The 23954-nt window shown below is 34.2% G+C and overlaps 1 protein-coding gene across 2 annotated transcripts in view; it reads right to left on the bottom strand.

Moving 5' to 3' along the window:
* Positions 1-215: 215 nt before the first annotated feature.
* The window catches only part of LOC133848120 (uncharacterized), a 63251-nt gene continuing 39512 nt past the window's right edge, over positions 216-23954 (bottom strand). The window contains exons 2-3 of one of the 2 annotated variants that reach the window (XM_062283517.1): positions 3185-3706; positions 216-1217 (exon numbers count right to left, since the gene is read on the bottom strand). In XM_062283517.1, coding sequence (XP_062139501.1) covers positions 1034-1217; positions 3185-3651 — 651 coding nt within the window. In that variant the 5' untranslated portion in view covers positions 3652-3706 and the 3' untranslated portion in view covers positions 216-1033. Of the gene's footprint in view, positions 1218-3184; positions 3710-23954 lie in introns of both variants that reach the window. The other variant, XM_062283516.1, reaches the window with a different exon arrangement.

Raw genomic sequence — 23954 nt, 5'->3', positions numbered from 1 at the left:
TCTCTTCGTTTGAGATTTAAACTTTAATTGAGAGCATAAACATATTAAAATTGTTGTTAATTCATTTTGAATATTAATATTTAACACAAAACCTTTTCGACTCTTAAAATTGATTCTAAAATATGTCAGATTACTCTTTCAATATTTATAATAAAGGCAAAATTATTTTGACTCTCAAACTTGATTGTTAAATATGTGAGTTTAATGTTTCAATATTTCTATGAAACACAAAACCTTTTCGAGTATTAAAATTGATTATAAATTATGTAAAATTAATGTCTTAATATTTCTTTTTAACGCAAAAGTTTTTCATCTTTATAAAATTGATGGTAAATTATATTTTATTATAATTTTTTTATTTAACACAAAACCTTTTTCGACTTTCCTTTTGTATTCGCTTTCAATCAATTGCCTAAATTTGTTGAGGATTTTTTTTTAATTTTATTAGGTTTCCATATTTTTTTTTTGTTATCGCACGTGTGCAAATTGCTGTTATCATTTTTCGTTTATATTTACTTTTTCGCTGTTGCTCATTTCAGCAAATTCCTCTCACTCTTCTCCCACTCCTGTCTCTTTACCTCTGTCTTTCTCTGTCTTTTTGCGTTCATTCTCTGTCTTTGTTTATCGCTCTTGTTTCAATTTCAACCATTTTTGGTGACGCGCGACTTCATTTTCATTTTGGTTTTTTGCAATTGTGGTTTGTTTGTTTGTTTATTTTAAGCGTTGTCGCTGCCAAGCCAAAAAACAAGAGAGATTGAGAGGGGGAGAGTGAGTGAGAGCAGGGAAAAGAGCTGAGGCATCCATGAAAAAGAGAAAAGAAAAGAAAATGTTAATAAACATGCGCTTGTTTCGTCCAGCTGCTCTCGCCAATTCGTCAATTCGCCATCCGTGTTTTGTCTTGTGCGTGTATCCATTTCCGTTTCCTTTCCTTTTCCACTTTCTCTACTTGTTTGTGTGCGTGTGTGTGTGTGTGTGCCCATTACTTGTGGTTTGTGCTCGCTTCTGTTGCTGTTGCTGCTGTTGCTGCAATCGCTTATGTCTGCACGGGCACATTGCTATCCGCCTCCTGGATTAAGGGTGCTGCCCAAACGCCGCTGCCGCTGCGAGTCTTGCGCTGCTGCACAATCCCATCCATAATGTCCAGCTGCAAGTTGTGAATGCTGCCGCGATGATCGGTCAACGGTGGTCCAGCGATGACGCTGCCCCGACGACTGCCACTGCAAGCAAATTAATATAAATTACAATAAATACATATTGCTTATAATTCATTTTCATTTTCATTCTCATTTTCTCCGTCGTCGTGAATTCCCTGGATGCCAACGAGTTTAAGTTGAATGAAACGAGTTTTCGCTTTTGAATAAAATATATGTATGTTTATTATATTAAACTTAAATTAAAGCAAAATATAATTTAAGAAAAATATATTTTACTAAATTAAAACATAATTGTGTAAAATAACTTTGATACAAACTTAAGGTTTAAGAGGAAAAATTCGATTTTAAATGTCTATTAAATCAAGCTTAAATTAAAGCAAAATATAATTTTGCTATATAATTTTATAAATATAACTTTTAAGTAAAATATATTTTAATACATCAAAGTATAATTGTAGAAAATAACTTTAATACAAACTTAAGGTTTAAGAAATAATTGTAAATTCGTTTTCGCTATGATATTATGCTTAAAGCAAAGCAAAAAAGCTAACATCGACATAACTTTTAAGTTTAATATATTTTATTAATTATATTTACAGTGCATCACATAATAATTTTGCAAAATAACTTCTATATAACTTAAAGGAAGCTTTAATATCTTTTCTTTTCTAAAAATTAATGTGTTTTATAAAATAATTTTACTTCTTAAATTAAACTTAATTAAATCAAAATATGATAAAAATAAATTATAAACAAGTAAGAAAGCTAGAGTCTAGTTTGTTTGACTGTGACCTAGCCGATAAATAGTGAATAAAAGCAAAATAGTTCGGTATTAACTAAAATATACCAATTTAATATACCGAAGACTACATTTGGTATATTGATATATGTATTCCATAGAGTATTAAAACTAAAACTAAGACCCGTAAGTAGGCGTGATTGCCTATATAAAAGTATTTCTTAAATAACTTCTATAGTTATTATCTACAACCAAATTTAAAAATAATAACAGTTAGGAACAAGAATAAATAATTAGTTTCCTTCAATGTTACAAAGAAAATAAAAGGAAATATCCAAACAATAATTAAATCACAGAAACGTACATTCATTATATTAGAATTATTTATATTAACAGAAAAAATTGAAATCAATCAAAATAATAACAAAATATGAATTTTGCAAGTTAACGCTGTCATTTTAATATCAATTTTTGAGTCGTCAAAATGTTTCTATGACCAGTATAAAGCCATGAGAAGATCGCCAGCATGCGAGAGAAATTGTAATTGAAATCGTATTGAAAAGGTGCTGATTTTTCAATTTACGTTCTTTCCGTAATTCGCATAACGACACGGACATAAAGAAGGAGAAGAAGATGAGATGGAGGAGGAGGAGGAGGATAAGAACATAGGACTAACATACATCGTATAAACGTATTTTGCGTATACGTATTTTCAATTTATATGGCATTAAACTGTCTGAGGGGTTATGCATTTAGATTGAGCCTTTTAACGACACTTGAGGGCTTGGCAGCTTCATGACAATCTCATTAGGAGGCCACCGCAATGGCCATTGCCAGGGTATCAGAATTGTTGATGGCACAGCACAAAAGCCAGAGCAGAAGCCGATGCCGATGTCGAGGCCGAAGACCAAGCCGGAGTAAACGATGAAGCTGAAGGAGAAGCAGAAGCAAAAGCATCGAACAGCCGGCGGCGCAATTCAATTAGGCGAGCGTCAAAGAAGCCCAGCCATGTTCAAGTTCTCTCTCTCGCTTTCGCTGTCGCTTTCTCTTAGTCATGCTTTCTCCCTTTCTTTTTCTTCCTTTTGGACAGAGTTTACTGATGCTGTGACCCGTCCGTCTGTCCGTCCGTCTGTCCGTCCGTCTGTCCGTCCGTCTGTCCGTCCGTCTGTCTGTTCGTTGTCCGTTGGCTGTGCACTTCCGTCGCTAATGGCGCACAAAACTTCCAATTACTGGGACTAAAGTGGCTCCACTCCACACTCGGTTGGGCGAGGCAAATAAAAATGTCATTTACCTGAACGAAACAGCGGAAATGGACTCACGCCGATTGCGTCCGAAAAGCGTTGGGGGCACCGCCGATATGGTGACCACCGAATGCCGGCGACCGCCTGCGGTTGGATTGGCCTTCTGCGATAGCGTGGCCAAAAATTCAACCTCCTTGGGACTGAGGCCACCCGTCTCGCCGCCCACCTCCGATAGACGTCGCACCTGGCTGGCGGTAATGCCCTCGGTTATTTGCAGCGATGGCAACGAATGCTTGCGTCGCTGCTGCATATCGGGGAAGGGGCAGAGCAGATACGGATTAACCGGTGAGTCCGGCTCGGAATCATCGCTGTTACTCCGCTTGGTCGCTGTGGGATCACACCCGCCGGCGGCGCCCTCCAGATCGTCACCATCCTCGGCGGCATGCGACTCCTCGACGACAATCAACGGCTCTTGAGTGCTCAAATTGAACACGGGCGTGAATGAGGAGCGACGCATCTTGTCTTCGCTCAGTTCAACACTCAACTTCTGGACTTTTGCCTTCTTTCGTCTTCTTCTGAAATGATACAAATCAAATGGGGGAAAGTTTCAATCAATAATCATGTCGAACACAAGCAGCAGCAGCAGCAGTAGCAGCACAACACACAAGTTTCCATCAAATTAAAATGAGCCGCAAACTTCGTCACAGCTGAGCTTCAGTTTTGTGTGCTTTTCGTCTTTGGCTTTGACTTTTTTCTTTCTCTCTCTTCTGTTTGTGCAAAACTTTGTTTGTTCACTTCTTTTTTTTATTAATATTTGTCTGACCTCTAGTAACGCTTATAATACTCCATGCCTACATATGTTGCTCACTTACACACACACACTGTCATCATACTTATGTTAGTCAGTTTACATTGAAACTTCACTCAGCACACTATTGATTGACGGCTGCAAAAGTTTTGGGGTTTCGTGTAGATGAGTTCTTTCATCTTGTCTAAGATTATACTGCATTCTTCAAATTTGCATAGTGGCAAAACACTTTGTGAACACACATTTTCGTGGCTAAAAGTCTTCAATTGACAGATTAAAGGTGAATTTATCAAAAATTCATTTTGAAACCAAAATTATATAAAATCTTTTAAACAAAGTTGAACTATCAACGCACATCCAAAGCAATAACTTAAAAAAATTTAAATTCCCATTTAAAAATACTTGAAAAAGCGTATTTATGGCACTAAATTTTGCAAAATAAAATGAAATTTAAATATAGCAGAACCATTTGCTAGTTGATCGATAATTATCTATAAGCTGCTACTAAACTGATGCAATTTCAAGTAAAGCAAAATACAGCAACGTATTTGTCTAACAGAAGTTGCTACTAAGTCACTAAATGTAGAGCAAACATCTAGCAGAAGTCGTTGCAACATCACTTACATTAAGAATCTAACAGAAGCAGACCCTAGAATCTCTAACTGAAGAAGTTGCTACTAAGCTGAAGACTTTGCTTGATTTGTCTAACGGAAGAAGTTGCTACTAAGCAACTGCATATAAGTAAAACACAAGCTGAAATAGAGGGAGACGGAAATATGTATGTGTGACAGCAATAAATGCTAGCTGATCGTGTCTAACAGTTGCATTTGCTGCTAAGCTAAGCTAATGACATTGCAGGATTTGTCTAATGGAAGAAGTTGCTAGTGGGAAACTATAAGTAAAGCAGAAGGTGTTAGAAAGAGATGTAAATAAGTCTAGCGGAAGAGGTTGCGACATTGATTCTGTATAAAAGAAGTTATTGCTACTCAGCTGAAGCTCTTTCAGGTAAACGCTAAAAGTAAAATAGAGGGCTAGTTGATCGATAATTATTTCTAAGCTGCAACTAAACTGATGCAATTCCAAGTAAGCGAAATACGTTGCCGTGTTTGTCTAACAGAAGTTGCTATTAAGTCACTAAATGTAAAGCAAAAGACGCAAACATCTAGCAGAAGTCGTTGCAACATCATTTACATTAAGAATCTAACAGAAACAGACCCTAGAATCTCTAACGGAAGAAGTTGCTACTAAGCTGAGACTTTGCATGATTTGTCTAATGGAAGAAGTTGCTACTAAGCAACTGCATATAAGTAAAACACAAGCTGAAATAGAGGGAGACGGAAATATGTGTGTGTGACAGCAATGCTAGCTGATCGTGTCTAACAGTTGCATTTGCTGCTAAGCTAAGCTAATGACATTGCAGGATTTGTCTAATGGAAGAAGTTGCTAGTGGGAAGCTATAAGTAAAGCAGAAGGTGTTAGAAAGAGATGTAAATAAGTCTAGCGGAAGAAGTTGCGACATTGATTCTGTATAAAAGAAGTTGTTGCTGCTAAGCTGAAGCTGTAAAATAGAAGGCGCAGAAAGAAAATAATGCTATTTGCTTCGCGTTTATTTTGCTTCATGTAAGTGCAAAGCGTATAATTTTTGCATAATCTCTTTTATTTGAATTTTATTTTTACTCATTTCACTTAAATATTATATATAATATATTGTATAATCATACATAATTGTATGATTTCAACACAATGAAAGTAATAACAAAATTTCTATTATTATTAAAATACATTTGCTGGTTGCGATGTGCAAACAAATGAAATGAACAATTATGTTGCCCCAAGACAATTAAAATAAACGAGCACATTTAAATGCAAGACAATTTCATTTGCTCTCAATACAATTATCGAAGGTTGCTACCAAAGGTATTTTCAGATGCTCTGAAGCCCTGAAGCTAGTTTATTTGAATTTGCAATTGAGTTTATCAAAATATTTTAATTGAAAATTGGAATGTTAAAAGCATAAGCGCAAATTATGGATTTATCAAATATTTGCACTTCTCTATTGAAATATATTGTGTAAGGTGTGTTTTTTTTTGTTGGTCATTTAATGGCTATTTAAATTTAAAGTCTCTGCACTTTTATAACATTTCATCCAGAAATAAACAAGTCCCTTGTAAGGTTAAATTCCATTCTAGAGAAGGCCGAATGCTGTTGATACTTTTCAATTAACTAAATTGGAATTAAGAGCAGGCAAAAAGAATTGTGAAGTGGCCGTTTTCTCGAAAAACTCCTTTTGAGTTGGCGAGAACAATGGCAAATGGGAAATCTCCTTGGTCACCCACATTAAATGGATGTCATAGAGCAAGCAAAAAAAAAAAAGATCTCTAAATAAGAAATCATAGCATACCTTTTAGGTAACTAAAGATAAAAGAGAGATGGCGGTGAAATGAAAAACTGGCAGCATGGGAAAATTACGCATTCGCCGTGTATTACGCACACACGTACACAACAGAATTAAATGTGCCGAAAATGTAAATGAAATTGTTGAGCATTAGGCACATAAAAACCACAAAAGAAAATATAAAACAATGATGATGCTATGCAACTGACTGACTAAAAGTTACTCTATAGAATAAGAAATTTTTCAATTGACGAATTTCTATTAATGAGCTCCTAAGCTTAATTTTTAGCTTGCCGTTGAATGGTTTGTGGGAATGAATTAATGGAATGCATTTGTTTAATTTATTAATATTATTCAGTGGAAAATATATGCATTGAATATTTATTTTGATATTAATATTTGATATTAATATTGAAGTGATGTATTTTTTATTATATTTTTTAATATTATTATTATTTAATTTTTTGTGTGTTTTCATAATAACATATTTATATGAAAATACATTTGTATTCATACAAATATTTCTTATTTTTCTGGTTAGCCATTATCATTAATATCGCAGTAAACCTCTTGCTTCAACCTTTCTTCAGCAAGGAGTTACATCTGTGTGAGTGTGTGTGTGCTCCAGTAGATGTTCGTGTGAGTGTGGGAACGAGTATTTTTCGGATGGCGACGCCAGCTTAATGCGTCTGCTGGGCTTTGTCGTTGTTTTTCTCACTGCTGGCGCCAACAGGCCGTCAATTCAATTGACGTTTGATATACGCACACACGCTGACACATACACACACACACACACATAAACGTACACACACGTTGGCTTAGTAAATGAGTGTGTGTGTGTATGCTTAGTGCTGACTTGGCCATTGCCAAAATGCCAATAATGAGCACTATTAATAGAACCTGACTGACTGCGATTTGCTGCGATTCATTCAATTTCGACACACAGGCCACCATATCGAACCAAAGGAACCAGGAATGTGGTCCCCGCCCCCCCCCCCCACACAGCTGAGAGAGAAACGTGTCACTTAATCAGCATTAAAGTGCGCAGCATTGTAATTAGCCAGCAAACATGCCAGCAAACATACGAGACATGAACGGTGGCAGTAAACCTGAAACACACACTCGCATACACAGAGATTCCAATTCACTGAAATTTAGGTTCAAGCATGCGCACCCCTCCTCCTTTTCCCCCCGCCCGCAGCATCATTTCCCTCTTCCCACACCTCTGTCATCCACACGCAAATCTCATTTAAATTTCCTTTTGGTCTCTACACAAAATCGAAATTCGCTGGTGCTCGGCTCAAGTCATGTGTATGGAGAGCTTCAGTTGGAATTTATTTCCATTGGGAAAGAGATTGACAACAGAGTGCGAGACAGAGAGACAGAGAGGGAGAGAGAGAGAGAGTGGGAGATAGGTGCGGAGATAGTCATAAGCTGGGACCAAACACTCTGCAAACGTTGACAGACTTTGCGTTAAGTATTGGACGTGTGTGCCGCCCGAACAGAAAGAGAAACAGCAGACAGCAGACAGAAACAGAAACAGAACAACACAAAACAGAGATGAGAACAAAAAAATAAAAGCGGAGATCATCGCTAACAAACAAACAGAAACTTAGACGAATGTCAACTGGCATTTCAGCTGGCAGCAGCTTAACTAACTATCCAACATCACATGGCTAATTTGATTAAAGTTGCCACACACTGCCAGCATTCACACGATTTAAGAGTGGAATTGTAATTTTCATTTATTTCAAATGTCAAACAAATTCATGTAATGTTCATCAGTTCTAGTTTTGAAGAAAATGAAAAGACTTTGTATAAATTTCATAGTCAGAGCTTTAACTTTAATTGGAAGTCTTGAAAATTCTTTAATTCGATTTCTGAAGAAATTAAAAAGAATCTATTAAATTACTAAAAGTTCAATTCAAATGTAAATCATGCTTACGAAATAATCTTCACTAATTTATTAAGAAAATTATAAGTTAAATCATGCTTACAAAATAATCGATACTAATTTGTTTAGAACATTGTCAGCTTTCATTTTCAATTATTTAATTCCACTTTTTATATAAGTATCGGACTATAAAACAATAAAGTTTCAAGAATTCTGCAAGCAACTACTAAAAATAAAAACTAAAGTGTATAAAATACTAAAGAAATATCAACAAAATATGAAATAATGCAAAAATATTATTCATTGATAAAAAAGGAGAATGGAATATTTAATAAAATATCTAATCGTGGTCATTACTCAATACCAAAAAAAAAAAAATTAAAATTGGGTGATAAAGTGTTATTAAATTTGATAATTACATGATGCATATTGAACTCTATTCATTGAACAAAAATTGGAAAAGAGCGTCTATAAAATTTGTTGCAAAATTATTGCCCTTCTGTTGGAAATCAATATTTTAAAAATAAAGAATATCTAATCATGGTCATTACTCAAAGAAATTGGGTGATAAATAATTACAGCAAAAGTGTCTTCATATTTGATAATCACGAAATGTATATTAGGAAATTTATTGGTTTTCTCCTATAAACCAATATTATCAAAAATAAGAAAATCTAGTCAAAGCCAAAAATGAAATTGAGTGATAAATAATTACAAAAGAAATGTGCCATTAAATTGTAGAATTCTTTTGGCAACAGAAGGTCAACTGGTCGATTGATCTGAACGCAATTTCATAGCCATTAAAATGGATAATGAAATCCGATTGAGGCACGCTCAAAGTAAGCATTTATTGCTGCTGCTGATTTGCTTTTAATTTTCGCAGTTAATGCAACATAATTATTCAGTGTATTGGTTATTTAATTATATATGCTGTTGTGTTGGGCACAGTTCGCTTAGCTGTGTGAGTGAGGAATTCATTATTATTATTCATTGTTTGGGGGGCAATTTCTATCAATATTTGTTGCAATTATTTAGAGTGTCTGCTATTTGGCATGTGATGAATGGCACTGTAATTGAGCACACTTTGTGTGTGCTGCTGAACGACGAAGAAGGAGCCGCCGATAGAGCCAAAGAACCACAACAGTGCGTAGACGTAATAAATGAATGAAAAAAATACATAGACCGAAAACGCAGAGGTGAATAATATTGAGCATCAAGAGTGTCGGCGACGGCGGCGGCTTCGTCGTCGGCTACAACAATGAGCCAGCATTGGCATTCAAACATTATTGAGATAAATGACAAATTTTGTCTCTCAAATAAATAAAAAGGACGCCTCAATGTGGGCAAGTTGACGCGTCAACAACAAACGGCCAAGGACAGTTACACGCACACATCTCACTCTCTCTCTCTCTCTCAGTTTGCTTTCTATCTACGTCTCTATTTTTTGATTTTTTTGTGCCTGCCTTGTAAAAAAGAAAAGCAGCAGCAGCGGCAGCCGTAACAAGAAAAATGTTTGCAAATACACGACATAAACAAGGCCATGAATTTGCCTATAAATCCAAATTGAATGACAGCCTAAAATGCAAAATTATTTGAAGGGCAATGTCAATGCCTAACGAAAACACACACCCACACACATTGAGAGAGACTAACACACACACACATATGTATATAGACGATTACACATTCATGTCTTTAGAAACTAAATGTATGTGAAGCATCAAATTAGATTCAGTTGTTGCCATTTGTTTTCATTTATTTCCTGCTCAATATGAAATGGGATTTCGATTTCTCAATAAAACGATCAATTTTCACGTGATTACTTAATACGATTATATTTATCTTCGAATTGAACTTCTAAAAAATACTCAATCTTTTAAAGTAAAATATTCTGTCATTTAAAGAATAATACAGTTTTCGACTTGCTTTTTTATTGCAACGCATTTTCAGACTCAACAATAATAAGGAACGGAAAAATAGATTAGCATATTTATTAAATTATTTCAATTTAATAAAACAAAAAGTAAATAAACATAAGAGAAATGTAAATGTATTTTCAGACACAAGAATAATGATGCTTTATTTTATTTTTTTTCAATCCTAACTTCGCTCATATTAAATTTATTTATTTAATTGCAAACTATACGAAATATAGAAGCATGTATATGTTGCAGCTATAATATTTGATATTGTCTCTAAATAAAAAGTAAATAAAAATATAAACTACTTATTTACGATCAAAATAATAACAAAGCTTTATTTAAAGCTTGTTTCATGTAGAGTTTATCTTGCATTTTTAGTATAATTTTTGTAAGAAGCAAAACAAACATTAATATTTAGAGTTGTTTCAAATTTTTAAATATCAACTTTTAATGCGCAACTTAGCACAAACAAATTATAAAATATATACAAATTTAACAGCAGCTAGCTTTTATCCATAATTCGATTTTTATTGAAAATGTAATTTTTTTTTAATTGTGATCAGTTCTAATTTTATTATAGTTCTTTAACGCCCGTTACTAACTTTGTGCCTCTATGAAGAGTATGTAACATGTAAAAGGAGACATCCCTGACCTTATAAAGTATATATATATTCTTGATCAGCCTTAACAGGCGAGACGATATAGCCATGTCCGTCTGTCCGCCCGTCCGTATCAACACCTATATCCCAGAAACTATAGAGATGAAGCTATATTGATAGCACTTGTTATGTTTGCACACTCAGATCAAATTTTATTCAAAAATATTGCTACGCTCACTTCCGCCTCCGAAAATTGGAAAAAAAAAAATCAAATAGCAAATTGCAGATTGATTCACAATTTTTGGTATATACACTCTTAACTGCAGCATTTATGGATTTTGTATGGAAAATAATGCCAACTTCAACCGGGTTTTAGTTATTTTGGCTGGCAATCTGGTATATTTTGTACTTTACCGTACATTTTTGGTATGTAGCATAATCTTGATAAACCAAATATAGCCATCGGTATATTTAAGGGCTTCTGTGTCTCTGCATCTTACAGCCGAGCATTGTTGACTGTGGCTTTCTTACTTGTTGATTCTTTATTAAAATTTTAAAATGTATTTTTTTGTTTGAATTATTAGAAAGGATAATTGCGGTCGTTTGTGAAACTATTTTAATGGCCTTCTCCTATACTCTCACAGTTCGTTCGTCCATTTCCTTTAATCTGGTCATTACTTGGGTAAATATATAAAATGTTCTTAGACAGAAATATCTAATTTGCTTATATCACATTTTTTACGACATTTGTCACGTCTTGTTTCCGACTGACGACGGAAGTATGTGAGAGAGTGTGTGTGCGGTTGTGTGTGTGTGTGTGTGTGTGTGTGTGTATACATGTATTTGTCAATAAGTGATGGCGCAATGATTCTGCGTGATTGTTGCTACGTGATTGCGCTACAAATGGCATCTCCGAGTCGGAGAGAGACTAAAGTCGAGCAAGTCGAGTACTCGCTCGTTGTATATATCCTAAGTGTGAATGGATATCCCTGGGCATTCTTTTTGGCTTTACTTCTTTTTTTTTTTGGGCAAAAATGTTGCCCAACAACAACAACAACAACAAAAAGTGAAGGCAACATTTTCATCACGCATTTATGAAGGTCGTTTATTTCTTTTCTCTGTTGTTTTGTTTTTGGTTTTTTTGAGCTGTCAGCAAATGTCTGCAACAAGCAGCATGACAACAAATATGTCTAAAAAAAGTAAAATACGAAAAAAATTGCACAACATTGAGTGTGAATGAGTGCGAATGAATGTTGGGCAGATGTTTATTGATTTAAATCGAATGCATTTGCCACACAGAGGGGGGAAAAAAAACGAGTCAATGCTTGTCAAATATAAACTCAAATAGAGTGGCAAATAAATAAATTGTGACGACAGCAATTTGAAACTCATCAGCACTCAAACTACCCGTCCGAACCGAACTTGGCCCGGAAGTGCTTTAGTTATAAACTCAAGCTTGCCTCAAGAGAGAGAGAGGGAGAGAGAGAGGTAGAGAGGCACAGAACCGAGGACCGGGGACCGGACGTTGGGCGGCCAAGCGTGCGCATCCGGAGCCAGGATTGCCACAGAGAGAGAGATTCTAGTCTAATGGGCTTGGGCTTGGGCTTGGGCTTGACTGGCATGTGCTCAATATAAAGCCATAGATTAGTCAAACTTTTCTCTTGTCGGGGTGTTTGTAATGAGTTGAGAGCCGGCTCTATCTCTCTCTCTCTCTTTTACTAACTGACTAACTGGTTGACGAAATGACTGGATGACAACTTTGGTTGCAAGTTTGACGCGTTGAAAGTTTTTCGTTTATCTCAGAGTGTCGAGTGCAGCGCTTTGTTGTTGCCTTCTTCCATGCCATTGTGATTGTTACTACTATTGTTGTTTTTAATTATGCTGATGGCGAATTGAGTGCGACAGCTACAGCTACAGCTACAGCCGACTCTTTGTGTTTTTTCTTCTGCCTTCTCTTGTTGCTTTCCAAAAAGATTTGCGCACAACAACAACGTTCAACAGCTGACAGTTAACTCATTAACAAAAAGTGCTGCAAATCCATGCTCAAGACCCGGACAATGCTTGCTCTCTTTCTCTATAAATGCATTAAGCTCCATTCAATATGCACGTAAAGTTTGCAATTTAATTCAATGAAAAAAAACAAAGCTTCAGCTTAAGCATGGTTCATTTTCAATTTGTTTAAGGCATATTTCGCAAAAATTTAATAAAGTACAAACATAAAACACTTTGTAAACTTTTTCAACAATGCATTTGTGAAATTGTCTAAATTGAATCATTAAAAATAAAACGACTGAACTTTTTTAATAAATGCGAGCTAGAAAAAATATAGCTGAGTTTTGGCAATTAATTCATGATTTAAAAATAGATTTTATATAGGTTTTGTAATACAGTTTTCAGACACTCTACACTCTTCTCTTCATTTACTAAAGTTTTGAATTGTCTTTTTACTAGATCTCTATGGACTGCAACCCGACTTGATTTGGCTTAAGCTCATTACGCCAATAATATTATGACATTTGTTTATTTTGTTTTTTTCATATCCGCTACCCATAGGATAGAAGGGTATTTTAACTTTGTGTCTCAACTAAATTTATGTAACAGGCAGAAGGAGTCATCTTCGACCCTATAAAGACAGGATCTTAGTTGCTTTGGTTTGAGAATCTGTTATATTTTGCACTCTATGGTATATTTCTAATATACATAGTTCTCCATCAATATACCAAATATAATATATTTATCAATAAGCGGTATATTGTGAATGTAGTTTCACACAAATATTATATACCAAATACAGACTTCGGTATATCTTCATTATTTTTGGGAACATTTATTTGGTATATTTAAAAATTAATACCTCACTGTTTTGCTTTTATTGAAAACAGGTAGCGGGTATCTTACAGTCGACCACACTCGACTGTAGCTTTCTGACTTGCTTTTTATTTCAAGTATGCTCCTAGGAAATTCATTTTTATTTTTGGGCTCTGCCATTGCTTTTTATGTGCTTCTGTTTCTGTTTTTGTTTTCATTTCGGTTCGGTTTTGATTCGGTATTTTGGTTCGCTTTTGCTTTGGCTTTCGGTTCGGTATTTTATGGTCTGTTGTCAGTTTAAAATCTCTGGCTTTGACATCCAGTTCGACCTCGACTTTGACTTTGACATTGTTTTGCCATTCAGCAGCAGAAGCGCGAGTTTCATTTGAGTAAATCAAATGATGTCGTAAATGTCGCTTATTTTCTTGATGTTCATCTTGTTGCTGCTGTTGTTATTTTTCGCTGCTGCTGCTGCTGCTATATGGGGACCATATAAATCCTATTTGCTTGTCTTAATTTACCTAATGCCAAAATAATCCGGCTGTCATTTGGAGCGCACAGCTTTTTATGCTGTGCGAATGTCGCCGCCTGTTATCCCCACTCTCACTCTCAGTCTCAGTCGCAGTCTCTCTCCCTCTCCGCTCCCCTTTCAATCTCCTCCTCCGTTTCTTGACTAACATTAACCCCGTCTACGAGAGCAGACCAAAAAGCGCCTTGAACACCCTGGAACATCGGCAATGTGGCTTTGAGTGTTATGCTCATGTTAAGCCGGTTAGAAAAAACAACAACAGCAAAAAAAAAAAATAGAAAACAGTTTTCGAGGTCCTCCACAAGTCATAAAATATCGTGACAGCAAATTCCGCCTTCAATTTCACTCACACAATTCACACCGACCAGCTGCTGAGACTAATCGATAAGCTCCCCAACCTCCGTCATGACGCAAAAACCAAGTATTCACCTCTTCGGCCTTCCCGTCGCATCCTTTTGCTTTTGACTGATTTTCCTCAATTTGTGTAAAGTTTCGGTCCAAAATGGCTTGGCTGCTCAACAAACTTGGCTCTGAGCTATCTATAAGTTTGTGCTTTGCCTTCGCCTTCGCCTTTGGTTTTGGTTTTGTGCCTTGTGCCAGTAAATTTCTTACTTTACCTTTTGCCAAACCCCATTATTATAGTTGAAGCGTAAAAGGTTTTTATTGCTCTTGCGGGGATAATAAATGCAACAGGTACAAAAACTAATCAAATTGATATGTTTTCACTTCACACACACTCGTACACACACACTTTTAATGTGTGTGTGGCAAAAGTTTCAGTTCAAAAGATTGCGTTGACAAACTTTCGTAATTAAGATATTAAATATTATTTATCACTTAACTGTCTACTTAGACTGCAAATATTATTATGCTCTTAATCATTGCTTAGACACAAATATTAATCATCAAAGACAAAAGGATAATGTTGGATGCTGAAGTCTACTCCAAACATTGAATGTGCTGAGCATATTAAGTGCAAGTTAATTAAAATGCTGGTCGGATTAAAACACTGAGCTCATATTAAACTATAAAATGTTCATAAATTGACACATTTTAAATTTCACGAAATAGAATTACTTTTAAGCAAATTACTTTTTGAAAAGAAAAGAAAGCAATATTTGGAATGTAAATTAATTAAAACAAGCCAAAAATTCTCTCATACACTCGCTACCCATAGGGATCTCAGAGATTATGAGATATAGAGCTATAATTTAAATTCGACCGCACTATGTTTGCATGCCAATCAACTTTATATCAAATTTTCACTTTCGGCGACGCAATTAAAAAAAAAAACGAATAAAAATCGGAAAGCTCGAGTCGTAATTTTTGGTACACAAAATAATAACTACATTGTTTGTGATTTCCAAAAACTTAGTTGCGATCAAATTTAAATTGACGAAGTTATTTAAGAAATACTTTTGTACGGCAATGGCTGACAATCTTGTATATTTAGTACTCTACGGTATATTTTAAAGTAGTACTATATAAATATACCAAATGTAGCTTTTGGTATATTTTAATATTTTTGTGGGATGCAAGTTTGGTATATTTGAAGAATACTGTTATGCTCTTATACAAACTGAACTGTAGCTTTCTTAATTGCTTTCTTTCTTTTTTTGTTTAAATTTTTTTGTTTTAAATTGTACATTTATTAAACTTTGCATATATATTTTATTATATTTATATCTTTAATAAAATATAATTATTTTGTCTAATACCACTTGAAGCGCACGATTTATTACACATATAAGAAAGCAGTTTTGCTGCCAACACTTGGAATGTAATTAGATTTAAATCATGTTTCAAATTCTCTTATACATTTAATTTTTATCTTATATAAAATATATTATTTCGGCATTTTACCCTGCTAAAGTTTCGGTAAAAAAATCACTTTTCGATTACTTACTTTATATGTATATAAGAAAACAATTTTACTGACAATATTTGCAATGTAATTAATTTAAAACAAAGCTTAAAATTCTCTTTTTTTCAACTACTTGCAGTAAAGTTGAGTTTACTATAAGAGTGCTTTTTAAAAAATTCTGCTGGAATTTCAGAAATTTGTAATGAATTTGCGAATATATCTCTGAGCATGTGCTATGTTAAGTATGTTATGTGAATGTGGGCACAGCTTATAATCGTAGCGACAGGCTGCCGCATTTTTTAGTTGTGAATGCGCGTGCTTATATCATATTTTGTACGAACGTTAAAACATATTAATAAATACATATTTCATATACATGTGTATGTATGTGTATTTTATTTTAATGTATGTTCCAAAGCCATTTTTGTGGCTGCTTCTTTTATTGATTTTTCGTTTTTTTTTTTTGTGTTTTTGGGTGATTTACCGCCTAAGGCAGCTGAGAGCAAAGCGAAAAAAGCAGAGCAATAACTTCATTATGTCATTGTTATTGCCGCGCGTTTTGTTGTTGCTGTTGTTGTCATCATAATAATCATCACGGTGGCTCGTTGTGCTCGCCATACACTAATCCCATCCAGCACATGCGTGTCCTGGCTCAACGTTCCACGTGGGCTATTGCAAATGTTGTTGTTATTGTTGTTGTTGTTCGGTTGTAACAATACTCGAGGAGTGCTCGAGCAATCCTCACTTTACTCTCTCTCTCTTTCTCTCTCTCGCATTGATATCCTCAAAGTGAATATTAATTTCAATTTGTATTGAAAACTCAATTGGAAATTGCGCCTTGTAAATGCAAAAAGCATTAAAGTGTCGCGCCTTCCCTCCCCCTCCCGACAGCCAGCATATTCCTTGGCCCGCGTGACCAAGGGCAGCTCATCAGACACTTTTATACCCTGTACTTCGAGCCCGGAAAAAAGCCATGACAATTTAGTGACAAGATCTTTGCTGCCTGAATAATGCAAGCTGCTTAGATTTTTATAAATAAATGTATAAACGAATTCGATTTTTTTGTTTATATAGTATATTCTTTATTTATTTACAATCTATCTATGTAAAGATAATAAGTAAATTATATGAAACAAATTTCAACATAATTTTAAAGATCATTTTCATATTTTACTCTTTTCAAGTTCGCTTTTATTTACAATTTATGAACTATTATTTTAGTTTATTTATAGTGTAATTTATTTTGTATTCCTATTATTTTTTTATTCATCTACTTATTTATTTTTTTAATTTCATTTTATTTTATTATATATTTTATATTGCATTATTTTTTTTAGTTTATTTATTTATTGTTATTATTTATTTATTTTATTAATTTTATTCATCTTGTAATTTATTTTTATTTGTTTTGTTTATTATTTATTGTTTTTTCTGTTTTTTTTAAATTAGTTTTGGTATTGTAAGCACAGTTATTGCTTTGTTTTGAGGGATTATTTAATCAAAAAATGTTGTTTCTTGTTTCTAATTTTTATTTAATAAATTTTTGTATTGTAAGCACATTTATCACTCTTTTTTAAATCCCATCTTTATAAGTGATTGATTATATCAATTTATTTGTTATCACACTTTACTATTATTATTAAATTATATTTTTATTATTTTTTTAATCAATTTAATTTGAAACATAATTTTTATACATATATTTATTAAATCGAATTTGTTTGTTCATGCGTAAATTATTTATTTGAATTTGTCTTTTATCTTTTAAACACAATTTTATCTCAAATCGAATTTTCTTTTCAATTAGTGACTGAATATTTTGACTCAATATTTTTTGATTGCATTTCTTTGTAGTTATTTCACATATCTCACAGTCGAGTTGACTTGTTTATTGCGTTACATTCATTTCAGTTTGACATATTTTGCGTTCTGTGTGTGTGTGTGTGTGTGTCTGAGTGTGTGTGTGTATTTGTGCCTAACTGAATTGGAACTGCGTTCATTTCATTTCCATTTTTGGTGTGCTTAGCACATTTAATTTGTACAGCGGTACACAAAAAACGACCTAAAGAGAAAAAGAGAGAGAGAGAGAGAGGGGAGTGGAGGGGAGTGAAGTGGAGATGGCGAGAAAAAACGTCAACGAAGCTGGCCAAGCACCTTTCAAAAACAGGAAATTGCTCAAATTGAATTCAGGGATTTCCGTTGCTCGGTCCATGTTCAGTACTTGTGCTTCACTTTCTACTGCTGTCGATGCTGCTGTCGATGTTGCTGTTGCTGTTGTTGCTTCTGTTTCTACTGTTGCTGCCGCTGCCGCTGCTTCATCTTCTTCTTCTGGCCTGAATGAGCCTCAGTTGTCCTCGCCCTTTCGCATGACTGCCAGTTTTGCATTCGCCATTTTCCATTCGTCCGTCGTCCGTCGTCCGTCGCCATCGCATTTCGACTTTCCTTATGCTTGTTTTTTTTTTGTTGGACTCTTTTTTTATGGTGCTTTTCTATCCTTCCGGACCTCAAATGTGCCACTTGAAGTGCATTTTAATAGACTTTCGATTGAAGTACCCCAAAAAAAGTAAAATAGAAAAGCACCACGAAAATTGAAATGACAACTGCGCTGATGATTTTGCTCTTAGACTTCATTGCTATCGTCGACGTCGTCGTCGTCGTCGTCTTCATCGTCATTGCTTGTTCTTGTCTGTCTCTCGCATCTTGCGTCTATATTTCCCCGAACTAATCTCATTTCTGCTCTTCTATTCTCATGCAAATTGTGTGCGATTCATGATTTCTATTAGTTTGCCTGCAGCAGAGAAACTTGATTAAATTGCATTTCATTTTGCGTCCACACAAACACACACACACACTCGCGCACACGAACACACACACATACAATTGAAATGGCGCCAAACACAACAATCAACAATCACATTCACATTTAGCATCTCCATCAAGAGCAGCAATAACAAAATCAAATGAATTGCTGCACTGCAAAAACCAAATAACTACATACATATTTTATTTATAGGTTTTTATTATCTTTACATACATAGCTGAAAAGCCTCGAATCGTGTTAAGTTATTTGATATTTATATAAGCGAAAAATACTTCTGAAGTGTGTAACTAATTTAGTAGATCTTTCATTACAATATTAGTTTGAAATTGAGAGCAAAATAAATATTATTATACACGCTATCCATAGAATACTATAGCTTTGTCCCTGCAGGAAAAGTATGTATGTAACAGGCAGTAGGAGACATCTCCTACCCTATAAAGATCAGACATGTCAGTCTGTCTGTTTGTCCGTATATATGCCTAGATTTCAAAGATTATAATCTTTTTCAACAGATCAAGTTCATTTCAGATACAAATTGTAATAATTGTCAGTTGTCTTTCAGTAAATTCTTTTGTATGTCGAGAAACGATTACTGCAATCGGGTCTTAATTGCTTTGGCTGAGAATCTGGTATATTTTGTAGTATTACATCCATAAACCAAATACATATATCATTTAATATATTTTTAGTATTTTGCGGTATATTATTTCGGTATATTTTAAGAATAACATCGCCCTATTTTGCTCTTATTCACAATTGGTAGCAGGAATCTTACATTCAAGCACACTATAGCTTTCTTAATTTTTTTCTAAAGTCAAAATATGTTTATTAATTTTAAAATATATCCATAAAATATCAAATTACTTATTGTAAAATCTACCATAATTGAAATAATAAAAGTAATTGCTAATTGAAATCAATACAAAATAAATTTAACGACATTTATCGCAGCTTTGAAGTTAAATACGTCAATAAAATATCATATCAATTATAGTAAAAGTTACCATCACTTAAATAGTGAGGTAATTTAAATTTATACAAAATAAGTGCAAAAAAACTTTAATAAAAATCTAGCAAAATCGATCTTAATTTAAATAATAAAAAATGCAAAATATATTAAAAGTATAAATAATAAAATTTATAATTCATTGAGTATTGTGACTTAAATTTAAAGAGCATTAAGCAACCTGCTAAGTTATTCTTGGAAAACCTTTCCCACAAACGTTCTTTCTATCAATGTAAATAATCTGTAAATTCAGCGAAAAACTTTGACTACAAATACCAACTTGCGATTAATCGCTGTGCAAAAATTGTTGTTGTATTCAACGGAAAACTTGACTCATCAAAGCAAGCAAATTGCGTTTTCACGTGTAAGTGAAGCGCAGCAATAGAAACGAATTTTCTTCTTTAAATTTAAGCAAAGTACAATTTAAACGCTATAAATACGCCGAACAGAAAATTCGGTGAATGCAAGTAGAGAGCAAACAAATATCGATACGAGTTTAAGCCTTTGACGTCTTAGAAGCAAAAAGCAGGCAGAGACATGCCACAGATATGTTTTTTTCTTTTTTTTTTTTTGGTTGGTTAGCGGAACCGAACTCGATGCATGGATACGTCGATATGTCGACGTCGACGTCGTTATCCCTAATGCTAGATGGCTTGGATAAAAGCTTAATAAATATTGTAGGACAAGCAGAAGAGAGAGAGGGAGTTGAGGAGAGTGAAGGAATCGACCCAAAAATTTACGAATGCTCATTTGTGCCCAACCGAGGTTGACATGTGCTTGTGCCTAAGGTTTCTTGCAAATTTTGTTCATTTATCTTAAAGCAAGTAAGAGTGGGAGTGAGGAGGTAGATATGAAGTGTAGGCAAATACATTTTGCAGGCACTTTTAAAGATTTCACCTTGACAGTTCATTCACAGCGGCAAATCCAATGTCGATATTGAATGAGCGCTGCCATAAATAACCGATAAAATAACCGATGAACCACAACCCAAAATATAACATACAGAAGAACTGGTCAGATTTCACGACATGAAAATATATTGCCTTTTCCCTCTTCCATGCTGTTGCTTAATTATTTTCCCTTTTGCATATCATTTTGGAAGAGAGAAGCGCGCAAAAGTTTTACAATAATTTTTGGGGGCAAAAGTTTTGCGCGCAGCATTGTAAACTCAATAACCCTGAAACGGAAACCGAAACCGAAAGCGAAACAGAAAGCGAAAGCGGCAATTTGCCAATTTTCATATGCAAATAATGCGCCAAAGCAATTCGCAAAAGTTTTGCCTAAGAAAACACAGTTGGGAAATAACAACAACAACAACAACGAGAAAGAGAACAACAAACAACTGAGACATGAACAATACTCGTAACATTAAAATGCAAATCAAAACGCTCGCCACACAGGTGTTCAAAAAATACGCAAAACAAAAAAAGAAAACAACCAACAAAAACAAAACCATTGGAAAAGCAATAAAACAAATGGTCAGCTGCGGGCGGACGATGAAAACAACGTTTGTGAGAGTCGGAGATATCTCGAACCGTCCTCTAACTAAGTTTAGTTATCATCACGCAAGTTGCCAAATGCGATAACTAATATGCATTGGCTATAAAATAAGTTTGTGGCACAAGAACTTAGTGACACTCTCAAACTGTAATCATGTTCTTGCCAAAATGCTGTTTGTTCTCTCTGTTTGTTGGTGAGACAGAAAAGACAGCTTCTGTACGAAGATAAATGAATTCAAATAATAGACATTTTTTCACTATTCAAAATTTTTCGCACTGGCTACTTATTTACTTTTGGACTGAACTATCGGCATATAATACAAATGTTAATTATTAATAGTTATTACTTTGCACATCTTAAGTTGCATGATTTAATCGCGGGGTTAAATTTCATATTCTAAGCATATAAAATCAATAATTAAAATAGAGAAGTAAATTTTGATTAATGATATTATAATTATAGCTTTAACTTAGCAGGAAATTAAGAAAACAAATAATGGCAAATATTTCTAATGTGAGGAAATTTTTAATTTTCGCCACTTAAATTATGATAATTATGTTCCTCTTCAAATAATTAGAAGAATCCTCAATAATATTCATAAATCTCCTTCTAACGGCTCATACGAAATGCATTTTTGGAATAGAAAAAAGTAGCTATATCTCGGAAGTTGTTGGCTAACTCAAACTAAAATTAACAAACAAACTATTTATTTTTAACAGGTCAACTAACAGCTCTCAAATAATTATATTACTTCTTAATTTCGTCCGCTATATAGAGTTTGAAGCTGTTGTCAATCATTTGCGATTCAGAAAACATCAAATTGATTTCATATTCAATATACTTTCATATATTTATTTGCAAAATGCAACATGCTTTGTAAAAGATTGATTTAAAAGTTACCTGGCGTAAAAAAATATATCCTTTTTTTTTTGTTGTTTGGTGAAAGCTTTTAACAATTTGTGCATGTGAATTTTGGGCACAAGAAAAGTATTTGTGTTTATTTTTCGTTGAATTCGCTTCTTTTTTTTGTGGCCCTGCTACCTTGAGTTAAGTTAAGTTGGGTTTGGCTTGGAGGCATAAAGATATGAAAATGGAAAATAAAATACGAAAGCTGGCCGCAAACCAAAAAGCGAAAAAGCAAAAAACTTGCTTTGTTTTCTTTTACCTTGGCGAAATACACGAAAAGGAGCCACAACAAAATAAATGCTGTATTGCAACCATGATCCGTGGAGGCAATAAGCAAGTTTATGCTGTTGACAGTTCAATTTTGCTACGCACAATGAAACGAATCTTTTGTTTCCTTTTCTTTTTTTTAGCTGATTTGCTACAAATTCACAAAAAGTGAGTAAGCAAAGAAAAAAAAATGAAATAATCCAAGAACGGGGGACGGCACATATTTGTGTAATCTATGCCATGTTTGTGCTTCTATGAAGCTAAATAATAAATGTAATATTCGATGAAAGCAAACTCGATAAAGGTGGCGGCGGGGGGTGGGGCAAGGCAATTGAAGCACTCACCAGCCAGCCAGCAGCACTCAACGGCAGCACTCACAAGTACTTACGCTCACTTACACGCACTTCTCCCATAAAACATAATTGCAAATTAACCTTTTTCTGATTTGCTGCGCTTCTCTCTACACTTGCTCAAATGGTCGCAGCCTTAAGCACACACAAACACACACACAGAGCGAGAGAGAGGGAGACACAGATACACACACACAAAACAACATCAACAATAACAGCAAGGACAACAACAAACAACAGACTCGACAGCAGCAGCAACAGCAGCAACACAAGCGCAAATAAGTGTAATTTTATTTTGGTAGCAGGACAACAGACAAGGACACTGCGAGTACACACACACACACTAGTACTCACACACACACACATACACATGTGCACTTTCAAGATCTACCTGTTGATGAAGCTACCCAACTGAGCATTAAGTAAGCAGAGTTATTCAGTTTACTGTATTGCCAGAATAAACAAAGCACACGGCACAAAACGAGTGTACGCAACTGATTCAAGGGCAAGGGAAGAAGACGTACAGAAGGAGGGAACCAGAAACAGAGCAGCAGAAGCAGCAGCAGAAGGAGCAGAAAGTATGACGACCATTAACCCAGTGCAACAATGGGCTAAAAAGTTGTCATAAAAAAATATAAGTTCAGAATACAAAAATTTAACAAAACATATTCAGCTATATCAAAAATGTAATATTATTATTACACAGTTTTAGTTTTTATTGTTTTTGAATTCGTAGTAAAATTAAGAATTTGTTAAATACAACAATTTCTAAAAAAATTTTAAAAAATATGATTATCACAGAACATTTTTTTTTTTAAGCACTTAATACATAACCAAATCCGTCGAAAGTATTTTATTTTAGTACTTATGACAGTTGTAATTTGATTAAAGAATATTTATTGTTTATATATTTATTAGTTATTATGTTAAATTATGCAATATTGCAAATCTTCATTTTCTATTTATATACATACATTTTTTATTATTTTTAAAATTTTAAAAATGATGTTACACTCATCGAAAGAGTATTTTTACAGCCTTCGGCAGTTGACCATAACAATATTAATAATATTTCAAAAAAATATTTGAATTTATTAACTTTTATGTTTACGCATAAATACTATTTAGAGTGAAACAAAACATATACCAAA

Source organism: Drosophila sulfurigaster, chromosome X (genome assembly GCF_023558435.1).
Source record: "Drosophila sulfurigaster albostrigata strain 15112-1811.04 chromosome X, ASM2355843v2, whole genome shotgun sequence".
NCBI lineage: Eukaryota > Metazoa > Arthropoda > Insecta > Diptera > Drosophilidae > Drosophila > Drosophila sulfurigaster.
This window is presented reverse-complemented; position numbering and strand designations above follow the sequence as displayed.